At 38.8% G+C, this 18464-nt stretch overlaps 2 protein-coding genes across 6 annotated transcripts; both read right to left on the minus strand.

Annotated features, from left to right (window-relative positions):
• Positions 1 to 2020: 2020 nt before the first annotated feature.
• LOC100557385 (C-C chemokine receptor type 5-like) lies at positions 2021 to 17317 on the minus strand. Of its 3 annotated transcripts, none has more exons than XM_008118295.3 (2): positions 17181 to 17317; positions 2021 to 3530 (listed from the first exon to the last, which is right to left on the minus strand). In XM_008118295.3, the coding sequence occupies exon 2, from the start codon at positions 3514 to 3516 to the stop codon at positions 2449 to 2451; it is 1068 nt and encodes a 355-aa protein (XP_008116502.1). In that variant the 5' UTR covers positions 3517 to 3530; positions 17181 to 17317; the 3' UTR covers positions 2021 to 2448. The 3 variants fall into 3 exon arrangements, with proteins under 3 accessions (XP_008116502.1, XP_008116501.1, XP_003225807.1); XM_008118294.3 differs by lacking the exon at positions 17181 to 17317 and adding an exon at positions 12907 to 12996; XM_003225759.4 differs by lacking the exon at positions 17181 to 17317 and adding an exon at positions 11950 to 12083.
• ccr5 (chemokine (C-C motif) receptor 5) lies at positions 4532 to 17271 on the minus strand. 3 transcript variants are annotated; one of them, XM_008118293.3, is made up of 2 exons: positions 17181 to 17271; positions 4532 to 7809 (listed from the first exon to the last, which is right to left on the minus strand). In XM_008118293.3, exon 2 carries the CDS (start codon positions 7793 to 7795, stop codon positions 6722 to 6724), a length of 1074 nt encoding a protein of 357 aa, XP_008116500.1. In that variant the 5' UTR covers positions 7796 to 7809; positions 17181 to 17271; the 3' UTR covers positions 4532 to 6721. The 3 variants fall into 3 exon arrangements, with proteins under 3 accessions (XP_008116500.1, XP_008116499.1, XP_003225806.1); XM_008118292.3 differs by lacking the exon at positions 17181 to 17271 and adding an exon at positions 12907 to 13008; XM_003225758.4 differs by lacking the exon at positions 17181 to 17271 and adding an exon at positions 11950 to 12062.
• Positions 17318 to 18464: the final 1147 nt, after the last annotated feature.

An 18464-nucleotide genomic window follows, 5' to 3' on the forward strand; every position in this document is an offset into this window, starting at 1 on the left:
TCTGTTCCTGCTTTTGAATTGTTATTTCCTGTTCAATAGGGGTTCCTTCACTGTGAAAGTCCTTCTTCTACTTGTGTAACATTGAGCAGCTCAGAGAAGAAAGGAAAGAGGGAAAAACAAATACACCCTCCCTTTTGCCCAAACCAAGTGGTATTGCGGAGGATTATGGGACTTGCAACCTTTTGCCAGACTTTGCTAGCGTTGATAGGGAAAGAGAGTCACTGCTGCCAGCCCTATGAGCAGCCCTGAGAAGAAAGGAAAGAGGGGGAACAAAATACACCCTCCCTTTTTCCCAAACCAAGTGGTATTGCGGAGGATAATGGGACTTGCAACCTTTTGCCAGACTTTGCTAGCGTTGATAGGAGAAAGAGAGTCACTGCTGCCAGCCCTATGAGCAGCTCTGAGAAGAAAGGAAAGAGGGGGAAACAAATACACGCTCCCTTTTGCCCAAACCAAGTGGTATTGTGGAGGATAATGGGACTTGCAACCTTTTGCCAGACTTTGCTAGCGTTGATAGGGAAAGAGAGTCACTGCTGCCAGCCCTATGAGCAGCCCTGAGAAGAAAGGAAAGAGGGGGAAACAAATACACGCTCCCTTTTTCCCAAACCAAGTGGTATTGCGGAGGATTATGGGACTTGCAACCTTTTGCCAGACTTTGCTAGCGTTGATAGGAGAAAGAGATTTGCAGCGCACTGAAAGGAAAGAGGGAAAAACAATACACCCTCCCTTTTCCCCAAGTTGTTTTTCGGTGGATTATGGGGAGTTTTGCCAGACTTTACAAAATGAAAATTGGTAAATTTGATTTCTTCTATTTGCAACTCACTTTAATGCCTATGCAAAGAAAAGTTTCCTAATCAAACGCCCAAAAAGCTGCTGAACTCCTCTTTGTCCGAAAGGAAAAAGCCCACCCCGCACCAGGCAATATGGCGCAGCAGAAAAGTTGCAGGGCTGCAGTGCTGGGCAAATGGCAAACGCCAAGCTTGTGGGGGAAAAAGCCCACAGGCCCTTTGAAAAAAAACCCTAACCCAAACACCCACCCACCCATTTCCCTCCTCACCCACCCACCCTTTCTCCCAGTCTTCTTTAGCTCAGCCAAGGAAGGAAGCAATCTTGCCTGCCTGCCTGGAATCTCAGTCCCAACCACCCTCTCTCTGCAGATCCCGAGCCAAATGAGCCACGAGGCTCCCTTGCACGCTCTTTTCATTCAGGACGTACAAGCCCCTCCCCTGGGTTAAACGTGCTCTCTGATTGGCCACAAGGTGGAAACAATATCTAGGTTGCCCCAGTGCACTTAAACAAGTTTGGGTGATTTGCAAAACCTTGTTTTCCTAACGAAAAAAAACGACGACATTAGAAAAAGGGCCTATCGCGGTTCGAAACCGCGGGATCCACACGAGTGGACAATCTAGAACGAATATTGCTTCACAAGTTACAAAACTAATGAATTACTAACGACAAACGGGGAAATCGAATTATTTGAGCAAGCCTACTGGTTAGTACTGGGAGACCACCTGGGAATACCGGGTGCTGTAGGCTTTTTGCTTCTATCACAGCTTTCCATTTGGGGGCTTCTGGAATTTCAGTATTTGGGGGCTGTAATCTGAGAGCATGAAAACATTGGGGCAAGGCAGCTGAAGCCTTTTCCAATTTCTCAAAAAAAAAAAAAAACAGGATCCTTTGCATTTATATCTAGACAGCTCTTCGTTATTCACATCTACCCAATATCCTCAAATTGTCTGCTAGTGACATTTTCTGTCTTACCACTTAAGGAGAGACAAGTGACATTTTCTGTCTTACCACTTAAGGAGAGACAAGACTGTATTTCATATGTAGTAGCTGCAGAACAGAACTAATCCAGGTTTCGTTCTGTGTCCATGAACTGACATTTTCATATTAATAGAATATATATGATATATATATATATATATATATATATATATATATATATATATATATATATAATATAGATGAAAAGCTCTAGGATCCTCTTTTTAAAAATAATTTAAGAAAAAAAATGAAATTAGTCTTAAATAGTTTTAATTCATTTTTCAATGTAAAAATCCAACTACAAATCCCTTTTAAACCATCATTGGCTTTATATCAACTCTGATTCATATGAGTTCAAGTTCATCCCATATTTGTCTTCTCTTAAAACATACATGCACATCCATTTCAGAGATTATATAATGCATAAGACTTGTTTGAATGAAGGCTTAATTTTACTGCTGTTTTTCCAGAATCTCTGACAATATGATGTCTATAGTTCCACTGCATCTGAGATTTATTTGTGGTAAACCTTGTCAGATGATAGAAACCAAAGTCTGTTAGATCTAGGTATTCTCTGAAATTAAAGCTGAGTTGTTATAAAGACTCAACTGCATATAGTCCCAGAGGATCTATAGAGAGAGATGAAAAGCTATAGTAGATTGAGTTCTCTTTAGAAATCCTTTACAATGGAACTGAAAGGTCTTGCTCGCCAGTGGAATGGGAATATGTAGAACTTGCACGTTCCAGAGGCTCTGTATACAAAAAACGGCAGTGTTTTGACAAATGAAGAGCAATGTGCTTTCGGAAAAAAGTGCATGTATATTTTCGGAACTTCTCACCAGCAAAAGCGTAGATCACAGGGTTAATGCAACAATGGGCCATTGCTAATGTTTCTGTCACTTGTAACGCAACCCCCAAATTACTATAGCTGTAACAATTGTCAAGATGATATGATGTTTGGAATGTCTGGAGCAGGAGAACAATGTTGTACGGGGCCCAGAAAAGAAAGTAAATAATCATGATGATAAAAATCAGCCTGACCGCTTTGTTCTTTTTATCATTCCTGCGTCTCATCAGGGTTACAATGATCCGAGTGTAGCAGAAGAACATCACCATCATGGGGAAGATCAGGCCAATCAGGTTTATTTTCAGTGTCAGAAACTGATTCCAGTTGACATGTGTTTCAGGTGGAAAATGGAGAGTGCATCTGCAGTGGTTGTTTTCTTGTTGTAATTTGTTAAAGATTAACCAGGGTATTGATGCTAATATTGCCACACACCATGTGACAGCACTTGTAGCAATGCCATAGACCACCGTCCTGGCTTTTAATGCAAAAACTGCGTGGACTATTGCTAAGTACCGGTCAATGGTCAACAGAATGATGAAAAAGCTTCCACTGTAGAAGCCTACAACATAGATCCCAGAAAGGATTTTGCACATTGCATCTTCAAATATCCATTCATGGGCTGCAGAATAAGCCCAAAATGGGAGCGAGACCACGAAAAGCAAGTCAGAGATGGCCAGATTCAACAAGTAGATGTCGGTCATGCTCCTGAGTTTCTTGTATCTGATGAGGATCAACACAACCAGTGCATTGCCCAGCATGCCAAATATGAGCACCAAAGAGTAAAGCGTTGGTAGAACATGGGACGCAAATTTCTGGCCCTTGATATCTTTGCACGGTGCTGCTCCATAGTCAAGTTCTGTGGTGAGAATGTCATCGACTGTTGTGTATATGGCAGTGTCCATCTTGTTTCCTATAGCTGAAAAATTATCAAGATTATTTACATGAAAAGAGGTAATAATTCTGTAATACACATAATGATAGCAGAACATTCTGATGGAGGGAAAATACCAAGATAGATAAAAATTAATCAGAGTTTGCTCATCTAGATGTATGAATTGTTAGGTAAACATTATATTAATAGCTGTATTAAAGATCCATAAACCCGAAACTTTACTAATTGAAGAAAAGTACTGCAGCTGTTTTTAATCTGTTTTCAGAAAGAAATCGTATTAGTGGAATTTGGGATTTATTTCCTACACTACTAACACATTGGTCTGCCTTGTCTGCAGGCTGGATTCAATTCACTGTGTATTCAAACAGAAGATCTCCCTTATTAGGCCCCATCTACACAGACCATTTAATGTAGTTTTGAACAGGTACTGAAGAAAATGACTTTGCTGTGCAGATGGTTACAATGCTTCTTCAATGCGAATTTCCTACAAGTCTACTGGTGTTCTTATCTGTTGCTCTGCTATAAAAGTCATGGTGGCAGGGGAAAGGTATGATTTATTCTTTTAAATATAATCCAGTTCAAAGAAGATCTAGATTTTCTTTGACAGTGTAGATGAGGATCCAGACAAGCCTGGAGTATCCCTGGACTACCAAAGCAGGTTTCATTTTTTTTTTTTTTGCCAAAGTATATGCTACCTGAAGGCATCAGCCTGGGTCTGACCATACATGCTTCTTGCATACCTAGTGCATTGACACGTGGTCACTGGAGGTAGCACGTTCTCAAAAATAAGAGATTAATTTTGATTATTTACATTATATTTGAAGCAGCCTTACAGCTTAGAAAAACGGATGTTTGGCTGGTTAAGATAGCTGCAGCAGCGTTTGGCACTTTTGTGGACTATAGATCCTAGATAGCTAGGGCCATGAGAGTTTCTGCAAACTGTAATTCGAAAAGGAGAAATTAAAGTTCTGATACAAACTTTGATAACTTTCACATAAGACCAGACATACAGTGAACAACGCAAATGGTCATGCATAGTTTATTCTTGTAAAAACAAAACACGATGTCAACAAATTGACAGATTCAGAAAGTATGATATATTTCCACACATTGAACATTCATGGCACAGCCATGGTCCTACAAAATCCAGTGTAGAAACATTTACAGGGGTGTTACTTTAGCACTCTTATAAAGTATATTATACCTATGAAAAAAGTGACAGAAATAAGGATAGTTTCAGCTGCCTGGATATATTATAGAGGTGCAGTTGACCACCAGCCCTATGTTGAGGTTCTTCTAAATAAACCATATCTTGTCATTTTAATTGAGGAGCACAGTTGAAATCCGCTGGTTATCCTCATGAAATGGCACAATTGTTATAAACTGAAGTGGATGAGGGAAATCTGATACCAGTAAAAAAAAAAATGCATGTTATTCCTAAATAATAATGCCAAATGTAGCTGTCATTTTGTCAATGTATACAAGATTTTCGGCCTTCTCAGTAGGTCTGAAGACAGAAAATCTGAGAATGCCTCATTTAACAGAGAGCTGGAAGTCAGCATGAGAACAGGAGTAAGTTCCTTACAGCCCAGAGTATTTTTTAAATTCGTCTTGACTTCCTCCTTCTCTTTTTACACTTCTATCTGCAATATTTCTTCCCTGCTTCTTTCTCATGCATTTCATGTTTGCCTGAGATTTGGTTTTTCTCTGGATGGGGCTGGGCCAAGGCCAAACAAAGCAAAACAGAGCAATGCAGCAAAGCAATAATAATTATCCACAACAGGGTTGGCTTTCCTATTTCTCCTATTGAACCTCCTAGTGCATTATGCCAGCTATTCAATCCTTACATATGGGGACATTTTGTTTTTATTCTATAAAGAGGGAATAAACATAGAAAATGTAGATATATACAATGTGGTACATACTTGCACGGCTTCATATTGTTATCAGTACTTTAGCAAATCAGCAAATGTACATATTTCTGCAGTGGCCAGGTACAAGCCACTGCCTAGAAAATATATAACATATTATTACCAATGGTGAAACAGATTTAAATCAGTGATTAAAACAAGACCATTCTTTGCTGATTTAAATAATTGAGTTTTACTGATCTATCCGGTGGCACAGTGGGTTAAACTGCTGAGCTGCTGAACTTGCTGACCAAAAAGTCAACAGTTTGAATCCGGGGAGCGAGGTGAGCTCTCACTGTTAGCCCACTTTCTGTCAACCTAGCAGTTTGAAAACATGCAAATGTGAGTAGTAGGTACTGCTTTGGTGAGAAGGTAACGGTGCTCCATGTAGTCATGCCGGCTACATGAGCTTGGAGGCGTCTACAGACAACGCTGGCTCTTCAGCTTAGAAATGGAGATAAGCGCCAACCCCCAGAGTCGGACACGACTAGACTTAATTTCAGGGGAAACCTTTATCTTTACCTTTACTCTATCTAAAACACTAGGATTCAGTGCATGAACCTGCATAAAATACTCTGGTAGATGGGAAGGTTCAGGTGCTTAGAGAAGAGGAAGCAGCAGCAGCAGCAGCATACACGGACATTTGGTATATCGCCTATACTAAATCTGGAAATCTTAGGACCCTTCCACACAGCCCTATAACCCAGAATATCAAGGCACAAAATCCCACAATATCTACTTTGAACTGGGTTCACCCTGCCATATATTCCAGTTCAAAGCAGATAATGTATAATTTTATTCAGCTGTGTGGAAGGGGCCTTAGGACTGTATAAAATTCAGATTATCTGCTTTGAACTGGATTATATGGCAGTGTAGACTCAGATAATCCAGCTCAAAGCAGATAATATGGATTATCTGCCTTGATATTCTGGATTATATGACAGTGTAGAAGGACCCTGAGTCAAAAAATCCTGTGGCATATGTCTTGCCTTAAAACACACATGAAATAAGTTTCAAGACTATAGTGCATAATGTATATGTCTGGCTTGAATAAAGGATTTGCTTTCCTTGCTTTTACCAGAATCCCTGAGAATACAATGTCTGCAGTTCAACTGCATGTGAGATTTGATTTTGTACAGTTTGTGAAATTAAAGTCTGTTAATTTCAAGTCTTGTCTTTGATACTAATGTTGTATTGTCATAAGAGTTTAAACTTTGTTTATATACTATCCAGAGTCCCACGTGCAATGAGGTCTAAAAACCTGCAACCCCCAAATTAAGAATGATGCTTCTCTTTGGACATCCTTTACAACGCAGCTGAAAGGTCTTGCTCGCCAGTGGAATGGGAATATGTAGAACTTGCACGTTCCAGAGGCTCTGTATACAAAAAACGGCAGTGTTTTGACAAATGAAGAGCAATGTGCTTTCGGAAAAAAGTGCATGTATATTTTCGGAACTTCTCACCAGCAAAAGCGTAGATCACAGGGTTAATGCAACAATGGGCCATTGCTAATGTTTCTGTCACTTGTAACGCAACCCCCAAATTACTATAGCTGTAACAATTGTCAAGACGAAATGATGTCTGGAATGTCTGGAGCAGAAGAACAATGTTGTACGGGGCCCAGAAAAGAAAGTAAATAATCATGATGATAAAAATCAGCCTGACCGCTTTGTTCTTTTTATCATTTCTGCATCTCATCAGGGTTATTATGATCTGAGTGTAGCAGAAGATCATCACAATCATGGGGAAGATCAGGCCAATCAGGTTTATTTTCAGTGTCAGAAACTGATTCCAGTTGACATGTGTTTCAGGTGGAAAACTGAGAGTGCATCTGCAGTGGTTGTTTTCTCGTTGTAGTTTGTTAAAGATCAACCAGGGTATTGATGCTAATATTGCCACACACCATGTGACAGCACTTGTGACAATGCCATAGGTCACCGTCCTGGCTTTTAGTGCAAAAACTGCGTGGACTATTGCTAAGTACCGGTCAATGGTCAACAGAATGATGAAAAAGCTTCCACTGTAGAAGCCTACAACATAGATCCCAGAAAGGATTTTGCACATTGCATCTTCAAATATCCATTCATGGGCTGCAGAATAAGCCCAAAATGGGAGCGAGACCACGAAAAGCAAGTCAGAGATGGCCAGATTCAACAAGTAGATGTCGGTCATGCTCTTGAGTTTCTTGTATCTGATGAGGATCAGCACAACCAGTGCATTGCCCAGCATGCCAAATACGAGCACCAAAGAATAAAGTGTTGGTAGAACATGGGAAGCAAATTCTTGGACAGCAACACTGTGGCATGGTGTTGGGATGTCACCGTAATCAAATTCTGTTGTGACTACAGCCCCATCTGTTGTCACTGTAGATGTCTCCATCTTGCTCCCTGTGACTGAAGAAGATAATTCTTGTTTACTTGTGTGAATGATGATAGTATCAAATCAGCTCCCTCCCTCCTGACCTTCAGAATGAAATTTAAAATGTGGCTGTGGGACCAAGCCTTTGAACAATAATTAAGTGCAATAAATGGATACGGAGTAAGTGCTGTTACTACTGGAATGGCTCCTGGTCTATGCTTTTCAATTGTGAGGTTTTAATTATTGGTTCTAATGTTTATATGTTTTTTAACTTTTTGGTTTTAATGTAAATGCATTTTTTTGTATGTCTGTTTATGCGGCATTGAATTGTTGCCTACTTGTAAGATGCTTGGCGTCTCCTTCGGAGGAAGAAGGGAAGGGTATAAATATAGTAAATAAATAAATAGTAGTAAGAAGATCACATTTGCCTGTGTGAGAGAAAGAGTGTTATAGTGGATTGAGTCTTGGACTAGTACTCTGGCAAACAGGGTATAAATCCCTTTTGGACATAGAAATCCAGTGGTTGAGACTCTATGGCACCTTCCACACAGCCATATAATCAAGAATATCAAAGATGATAATCCAAAATATCTGCTTTGAACTGGATTATCTGAGTTCACCCTGCTATATAATCTAGTTCAATGTGGATTTTGTACAGCTGTGTGGCAGGAGCCTCAGAGGAAGGGAAAAAACTTTTTTGAATATAGTTTGGCCAAGAAAACTTCATAATACCTTAGGGTCCCCATAAGTGGGATACTACTTGAAGTTACACAGCAAGAAGAAATACTGTCTACCAGAGGTTGGAAAAACAGTATTTCTCATCTATACATATGTTATTAAATTTGGAGTGATCTCTCTCAAAATCCTTATGTTTCTAGAACTTTTAATACAGTGTTTCTTCACTTATCACTGGGGTTAGGTTCCAGGAGCACCCATAATAAGTGAAAATCCTCAAAGTAGGGACGCTATATTTATTTTAATATTTATACATTATTTTAGTAGTTATACACTATTTTAAGTCTTTATCAACCAATCATGTGTTGATAAATTGCCTCCTTCTCCTCCCGTTGCCTCTTGGGCTCCTTTTCTCTCGCTTTGGTTTCTCCTTCCTCCCTTACATTATAATTTTTTATGATTTATAATAGTCTTTTAGAGTTTATTGAAAAACCCCGAAACAGCGAATCTGTGAAAAGTGAACCGTAAAGTAGTGAGGGAAACTGTATTCATTTATAGGTGTAAAAATATGACAAGGGCCCCTTCTACAAAGCCATATATTCCAGATTATCAAAGCAGATAATCAATGTTATCTGCTTTGAACTGGATTATATGAGTCTACACTGACATACAATCCAGTTCAAAGCAGATAATCTGGATTTTATATGCAGTGTAGACAGGGCTTTGGAAAAATAATAAAATCCTAAATGATGTGGGATTAGAATTTAAGAGATGAAACAAAAATAGCAATACCAACATGTGAAAATTAAACAAAGATGATAATTAGTGGTCTTTGAAATCACATTAAAATAACTTCTAAAAAATTTAAAAACATGTTTGAGAATAAACAGAGCTAGCTTCACAGAAGGCTGAAAGAGCTACAGCTTGATTCTGCTGCTGAAAACTGGATCAGGAATCCAACATGTGCTTATAATGGTGACTTTAGAGGGACCATGGTGTCACAAAAATGTAATGTGCAGATTTGATAAATGAAATATAAATATGTGTGGGTTTGAATGAACTGTATGGAAGGAATGAATGAATGAAACCTAATAATTTTGGAGACACCATTCAAAAATATTAAGGCCTGCGATGACTAACTACTTGCTTGCTGAATTGTAATTAAAACCTGCCAATGAGACCTGCCTGGTAAACTGTGATAAGAACTGTGACAATGGTAAGAGAAATGTTTACATCAAATTAAGGAAATGTTTCCAACTGTTAAGAATAAAGTCAACACAGAGTTGCTTGTGTTTGCTAACACCAATGAAGAAAAATCAATATCTGGTCCAGGAAACTGAGATGGAGCCAGGATGGAAGACGTCTATCGTTCATTTGCAACTTTGGGACATCAGGAAAATATTGCTATATAAGTTACCATATGACAATTCAGAAAGTGTGACAGAGATGCTGTTCACCCGCCATGTTCTGCTCCATTGGGAAGGAGATTGATGGTGTACTGTGGAGAGTGGCAGATCTGCAACGGAATGCAGTCTGGTCACTTTGAGCCTCCTTTTTTCAAGGAAAGAGGAAGGAGTGCATTTTGAGTGATGATATGTATTGTAGGGAGTCAGTTCTGCTGTATGGAAACCATGATTCTGATCCTTGGCATTGTTCTTAGAGAAAGAGAAGTTTTGGCGTTTTGGCATTTTGATATTTTTGAGTTTTGTGTTGGCAAGCTGCAGGGGAAGCAGAGCCGGGCCTGAGCAGGTGCTTCTCCAAGGAGGAAGAAAGGATATGGTAATATTTGTATGCATGATGAATGCATGCATATGTGTATAAATGCTGAGTAGAAATGTAATTCCCCTTTGTCTGTTTGTTAGCCAATGTAAGTAGGTTGTTTGTGAATCCATTGTAGTTACATGCAATCTGTATGCCTATATGTCTAAATGTTGTTCTATAAAACTTCTGATATACCTCTCACACTGAAATTGCAATAAAAAGAACCTATGCTTTAAAGTTATTGAAAAGTTATTAATAACAATGGCACAAAATGAAGATGGAAATAATTATATACAGTAGAGTCTCGCTTATCCAACATTCTGGATTATCCAACACATTTTTGTAGTCAATGTTTTCAATACATCATGATATTTTGGTGCTAAATTCGTAAATACAGTTATTACTACATGGCATTACTGTGTATTGAACTACTTTTTCTGTCAAATTTGTTGTATAACATGATGTTTTGGTGCTTAATTTGTAAAATCATAACCTAATTTAATGTTTAATAGGCTTTTTCTTAATCTCTCCTTATTATCCAACATATTCGCTTATCCAATGTTCTCCTGGCCCGTTTAAGTACTGTATATGGATATTATATTTCATAATTATATGTGGATATATTTCTAGAAACATAGGGATCTTGGGAGATATCACTCCCAATCCAATAATATCTGTATAGATGAGAACTACTGTATTCTTCATAGCTCCATTTAGAATTAAAATCACAGGGACTTCTGCCATATACAGGATTTTGTTGTTTCCATGCCTGCAGATAGATCAGAGTTTGGAAGGTTGTCTGGATTGTCATTCCCTGAATGATCTGTGGCTGGTTAGCTGGGGATTAGGAAGCCAATGTTGAAAATGAACGTTCGTCATATCTCAATTTTATTCATTTAACATTTTATGAACTATCAGGAAGACTAGGCTAGTTGAGTGATATGTGTTGACAATAAATAAAATAAGAGCACTGGGAGTTAAATTGTTATATTGCTACCAAGTTTATATCTGGAAGTGGCTGATATGACAGAAAGCCTTGGACTGCCAAGGCACTTTACTAGGACTGTAGGCAGACAGCACTGATTGTAAAGCCCATGTGCCACTCCTTTGAAAAGAGCAGTAGTTATGCTGGTGTGAAACGCCTGACTGTGGTGTCAAATCAAAATGGCTGTTTCACACATAGTGAAATGCATGGGAGTTGAATGATGGCAGTGCTTCCACCAAATAAGAATACTCCTCCTTCAAGTGAATTTTTCATTTGCTCCTCACATTTCTAGCATTACAGAAAGTGGAACATTGAAAAATCCAAACTTTTCCATTAGTTGTGTTTGCATCCCTTTGGAAATGTTACCCCCCCCCCTTTAATTTTGATGCCTAAACTGCATTTCTAAGTGGTCAACTGACTTTTAGATTACTACAATGCTAGCGATTTGAAAAGAGAAGTGCACGTGCAAGGGGAGACATGGCATTCTTACAATTGTGGTGTAATCACAAAGTGAAAATTTGTATTGATATAAGATCACTTGTACATTCATATCCTCTCCAGAAATGAGTTTGCTTTTAAAAAAAAAAGTTAAGACCAGAGACTGTTTAGTTATTTCAGATAAGTTTTCTGCAGTGTTTCAAGTTTTGCTAGATTCTAGAAACAGATTCTCTGTTATATCTTTTTTCTTGCCACATGGAGAAGTTTAAGTTACATATTTGAAATGTGGTTTACACCACAAATAAAGAGTTCAAACCTAGTTGCTCCCATTAGGGACCTTATCAGATGCAGTCTTGTCTATGTCTTCTCCTTGCTTCTGTACGTTGCCAAAACGGAGTCCCACGGAGCCCGTCACATGACACAGGGAAAATTCCAGCAGGACTCCATGGTGCTCTGTTTCAGCAACATCCAGCAACAGAGCCCATAATGACTTTGGAGAAAGTGGAGAAAGTGAAGAGTGTCAGAAATATTAAAATTAACTAGGTATTTTCAATTACAAAAATTAGTGCGAGTCAAGCACTGAAAAGGTTAAATAAACTAGTGTTGCCCTGAGGAGAGTGAGCAGGCCAAAACCTGTTAGAGTTAGTATGCCAAAGCTAGAGTCGTCCCGAGGAGTGTGAGAAGGTCTCAGTGTAAGAAGGCCTGGTGTGAGAAACTTCTGTGTGAGAGAAGCCCCAGGTTGAAGGCCTCATGTGGGGGCTGGTCTGTGGCGCAGGCTGGTAAACAGCTGCTGCAATAAATCACTCTGACCATGAGGTCATGAGTTCGAGGCCAGCCTGTGGCGGGGTGAGCACCTGTCAATTAAAAATAAAATATAGCCCCTGCTCGTTGCTGACCTAGCAACCCGAAAGATAGTTGCATATATCAAGTAGGAAATAAGGTACCACTTATAAAAGTGGGGAGGCAAGTTTAACTAATTTACAATGTTGGAATGAGGAAGTGAGGAAGTGCCGTCAGAGTGGATGATGAAGCAGCTGCTCCCCCCTGTGGCCAGAATCAAACATCCCCTCAGGAGAAGGTTAAATTGCCTCTGCGTTTGATGATAAGGTATGTATGATAAGGTCCTTAGTCAAGCTATTCATAAACATCAAGGGAAAGGCAGCCGTAATGCCATGCTATGCCTAATTTGGACATTAGTTTCAAGAAGAGACTCTTGTGTTTCACAAGGGCCTGCCAGCTGAGAAAATCCAGTCTAAAGCACATGTGGACTCACCAAAGTTATGCACAGTTTTCTGCCTCGACGTTTTGTGCCCTGGCCCTCTTCTTTGAGAATCTGTGTTTCTTCCAAGTTCACAGTCTCTGCTTTCTGGTAGTTTCCTATAGCATAGAAGTAATCATTTTTGCCCCGCAGAAATTTTAGTTTTCAGCAGCCCAAGCCTGTACCACTAGGTAAGGTTTTATAGACGTTAGACTTCAAAACAATCTGGATGGCCCTCACCCTGTCTAATGATTTTACACAAAATAGAAGGATGACCATTTTGGCTACTAATATTATTTCTGAACTGATCCCCCTAACCCTTGGAAAGCTACTTGGCTGGTAAGGGTCATACATTCATAATGTCTGCAGAGGGCTCTTTGAGTTGGAGTGCAGAAAGCTCAACATGAATATTAAAATGTATTATTAGGGAAAGAAGACATGTACATGAGGGTTCGGAATGAGTTGACACAATCAGAAAGACAGATATGTCACAATCATTTAGTTTCGCAAACAAAATTTGTGTTGAATTCCTAGTAAGATAACATTCAATTAAGAAATATTTAACCCCTGGTGGTGCAGCGGATTGAACCACTGAGCTGCTGAACTTGCTGACCGAAAGGTGAGCTCCCACTGTGAGCTCCCACTGTTAGCCCCAGCTTCTGCCAACTTAGTAGTTCGAAAACATGCGAATGTGAGTAGATCAATAGGTACCGCTCTGGCATGAAGGTAACAGCATTCTATGCAGTCATGCTGGCCAGATGACTTTGGAGGTGTCTACGGACAACGCAGGCTCTTTGGCTTAGAAATGGAGATGAGCACCAACCCCCAGAGTTGGACACAACTAGACTTAACATCGGGGGGGGGGGGATTTACCTTTACCTAAGAAATACATATACAGGAAGAACATATTTCTATGGAGGTAATTGAATCCAATGCAAAAGAGAAGCAAAGTCTCCTGCATTTTGCATTCTGTTAGATGTTTCCAGCTTTGTTTTTTTCTCCTCTTGCAGAAATGCACTGAATAATATGAGTATTCCTTGAATGACTAGCAAAGCACCTGCTTAGAAATGATGATCTGCAATGACCATGACTAGCAGTTTTCAAATATGGATTGAAACACTCAAAAATCTCCTATCATCTCTCTCTGTTTCTAATGCTGATCTTATGACAAATGATCAGCAGCTAAAGCACCATCTACACTGCCATATAATCCAGTTTCTGAATGCAGATTAACTGCTTTGGATTGAATAATATGAATCTATGCTGCCATATAACCCAGTTCAATGCTGTTAATCTGCATTCAGAAACTGGATTATATGGCAGTGTAGATGGTCCCCTGTGGTGTGATTCTCACAATGAAAAGCACAAGCAGGCACACACATTGTGGAGGAATTTGCAGCATTGCAGATAAACAAATTAAAGGGTGCAGTGGATTGCTTTTAATAGGCTGAGGGTGATTGGAAATGAATGTCATAAAGTACGGCTAGTTCTTGTTTATTTAATTAATTGAACTAGAAATATTACTACCAAAAAGAGGAAGAGTAGCGCTGGTTTTTCAAAACAGCAATAAGAACTTTCAAAACTCATGGCTATTGAATATGGAGGTGTTCTACTGAAATACTCAATCAAAGGATAGATATGATTTCCTTAACCATGTAAAGTAGAGTCTCACTTATCCAAGCTTCACTTATCCAAGGTTCTGTATTATCCAAGGCAGTATGCCTTTTAGTAGTCATTGTTTTTGTAGTAAACGTTGCAATGTTTTGGTGCTAAATTTGTAAATACAGTAATTATTACATAACATTACTGTGTATTGAACTGCTTTTTCCGTCAATTTCTTGTAAAACTTGATGTTTTGGTGCTTAATTTGTAAAATCATAATGTAATTTTATGTTTAATGGGCTTTTTTCTTACTCCCTCCTTATTATCCAATGTTCTGCCGGCCCGTTTATGTTGGATAAGTGAGACTCTACTGTATTACTCTTACATTAACATATTGTCCACATTAATAAACTACAGTAGAGTCTCACTTATCCAAGCCTCGCTTATCCAAGCCTCTGGATATTCCAAGCCATTTTTGTAGTCAATGTTTTCAATATATCGTGATATTTTGGTGCTAAATTCATAAATGCAGTAGTTACAACATAAGATTACTGCATATTGAACTACTTTTTCTGTCAAATTTGTTGTATAACATGATGTTTTGGTGCTTAATTTGTAAAATCATAACCTAATTTGATGTTTAATAGACTTTTCCTTAATCCCTCCTTATTATCCAAGTTATTCGCTTATCCAACATTCTGCTGGCCTGTTTAGCTTGGATAAGTGAGACTCTACTGTATATGGTGAACACATTTGTGTTTTTATGAGCCTACACCCCAAATGTGAGATTTTGTTTTTGCATTATCTTCAGGGAATATAGGAAAATGTTTCCATCTTCAATCGAGAACATCCCTCATAATAAGGACCACTTATCAGTGTTGTGGTCGGAAGAAAATTGTTGTCCTTTCTGTCTTTCTATAGCAGTGAACAACAACAACAATTCTTTATTGATTAGTCACTTTTGACCATATCAAAACATGTAAAACATACAATACGTACACACTTATGCATACAGCAGTGTTTCTCAACTTGGCGGTCGGGACTCCTGGGAGGGGGAGGGGTGTTGCAAGGGAGTGTCAAATGGATTACCAAAGACCATCAGAAAAGACATATTTCTGATTATCTTAGGAATCCCTTTGGCAGAGAAAGCTTCACCTGTCCTTCTCTTCCTTTTTGGAAACAGACGGCGAATCCTCCCACCAAAAGTCCAATTTGCCCAATTCTATCGTTGGTGGGATTCAAGGGGCTCTTTGATCATAGGTGAACTATAAATCCCAACAACTACAACTCCCAGATGTCAAGGTCTATTTTCCCCAAACTTCACCAATGTTCATGTTTAGGCATGTTAAGTATTGGTACCAAGTTTGGTCCACATCCATCATTGTTTGGTGCTCTATGGTTGTAGGTGAACTACACCTCCAAAACTCAAATTCAATGCCCACCAAACCCTTCCAATATTTTCTATTGGTAATGGGAGTTCTGTGTGCCAAGTTTGGGTCAATTTCATCATTGGTGGAGTTCAGAATGCTCTTTGATTGTAGATTAACTACAACTTCCATATGATAAAATCAATCCCCTCCCAACCCCACCAGTATTCAAATTTGGGTGTATCGGTTATTTGTGTCAAATTTGGTCCAGTGAATGAAAATACATCCTGAATTAAGATATTAACATTAGGATTCATAACAGTAGCAAAATGACAATTATGAAATAGCAATGAAAATAATTTTATGGTTGAGGGTCACCACAATATGAGGAACTGTATTAAGGGGTCGTAGCATTAGGAAGGTTGAGAACCACTATTCTATAGCATCCCAGAAATCTAAAAACAACTGATCCCAGAGTTTAACCACACTTAAGGATTGAGAAGTCTAAAATATATACACCTTATCTGAATCTGGGTGAATATTTATATTTAATTAGGAATTTCTTTAATTTCCATATGTTTCAAGGGCTCAAGATCATGCCTGTCAAGCTTTCAAGATAATGCCCTTCAATGCATTAAAAGGATAAGACTTGACCAACCTTGATACATATATGCACACTAATCCTAAAGAATAAAACTTCTCAGTCATGATGAATTTACTGCACATGTGATATTTTTGTGTCATAAATCACAATGCACCCTGTATAGTCTAAATGCATATAGTAGTCAGCCATGGCATCCAGTATGCATAGATCAGTGGTTCTCAATCTGTGGGTCCCCAGGTGTTTTGGCCTACAACTCCCAGAAATCCCAGCCAGTTTACCAGCTGTTAGGATTTTTGGAAGTTGCATGCCAAAATATCTGGAGATCCACAGGTTGAGAACCACTGGCATAGATGCTTTTTTGTACCTTGTTGAGGTATTTATAAATAATATCACTGATTTTCTTTTAGTAAAAGAAAATAGAGATGAGGAATAGGAAAAAAAATCTGCTCAATTATTAGGGGATGAAGGGTAACTGGACAATCTGGGGATTTAACAGTTTAAGAATAGAAGGGATATGTTTAAACTGTCAATACCCTGTAGATAAATATAAACTGATAACATTGGCAGTCAGGTTTTGTTGTAAAGTTGGAAATCTACCTAATATTCCTAATCTATTCTGATATCTATTTTTATATTTGTTCCTTATCCATATAAGTAGGAAAAAGCATGCACCCACGCACCCACACACACCCACACACCAACTTAAATTTACTTACCAATTTAGGAACGTTTAATCAATGATGTTGAAAGATTCGTTCTTTACATCAAATTTTTGTAATAAAGATTGGAATGGATGCACTTCAGCAACAACAAAAAAAAGAAAGGCAGAATGAACATAGAAAGAAATGTCACACTCCCCTGTGTGAAGAAAAATTTTGAGTTCTGCAATTTTTTCGTTTCTCCTTTAAAAACAATGTCAGTTCCTTTCTTCTAATAATAGCCTTTTGACTAGTCAGTATTTCAACAATCTGTTTCCATACTTCTGCAGAGTATTTGGACAACTACAGGATTATTTTACTACTCTGTTGACTTTATTGCACCATCTTGCTTAGAGCCCGCACTGAAAACACACCCACCCAACTCCAAAAACAAGGCTTTATCTTTCATCTGCACATTTTACTGCTCCATATCTTCACAAAACCACACGTTTTTCATATCGGATATATGTCCCCTTCAAGATCTCTCACTTTCTTGAGTCATGGTGATGATGTGAGAAGTTAATTCACACCTGGTGGTTTACTTTGCCTGTAGCCCCTTTTAACCATTCTCAAACCCCATTACAATCACTTCTGCTTAATCTTAGACACTGCGTTTTAACAGCAAAACTGCATGAGTGGTTAGCACAGCTTTGGAGAGATTATAGGAAGAGATTGCATATCATCACCAAGTCTTCTTGTACACCATCAACACTTTCTTATGAACAAAAGGGCAGTGTGAAGTAGTGCAGTACTGGCTGATGGTTTCTGGGTCATTGGAGCAATGCATTTATTCCGGGCACTATTGCCAACTATAAAGCCACAAAAGCAAGGTACTAAAACTGGGTCCTTGAATATGACTATTATATCCAGTCTACAGTGTTCCCTCACTACTTCGCAGTAGGGAGGAAGGAGAAGCCAAAGGGAGAGAAAAGGAGCCCAAGCAGCAACGGGAAGAGAAGGAGCCCATTTATCAATACATGGCTGGTTGATAAAGACTTAAAATAGTGTATATCTACTAAAATAATGTATAAAAATATAGCGTCCCTACTTCACGGATTTTCACTTATTGCGGGTGGTCCTGGAACCTAACCCCCGCGATAAGTGAGGGAACACCGTATATACTACCCATATATGATTCCACTTTAATTATCAGGGCTCTAATCTACAGGATTTGTGGATTTGCAGTTTAGGATTCTCTACTGGAAAACTCACCACATTACAAATCCCAGGATTCCATAGAGCAGAGCTTTCCAATGTGCATTGTGACACATTAGTGCAGAGCTTCCCAGACATTTTATATTG

The sequence above is a fragment of the Anolis carolinensis genome, chromosome 6, assembly GCF_035594765.1.
Source record: "Anolis carolinensis isolate JA03-04 chromosome 6, rAnoCar3.1.pri, whole genome shotgun sequence".
Classification (NCBI taxonomy): Eukaryota; Metazoa; Chordata; class Lepidosauria; order Squamata; family Dactyloidae; genus Anolis; species Anolis carolinensis.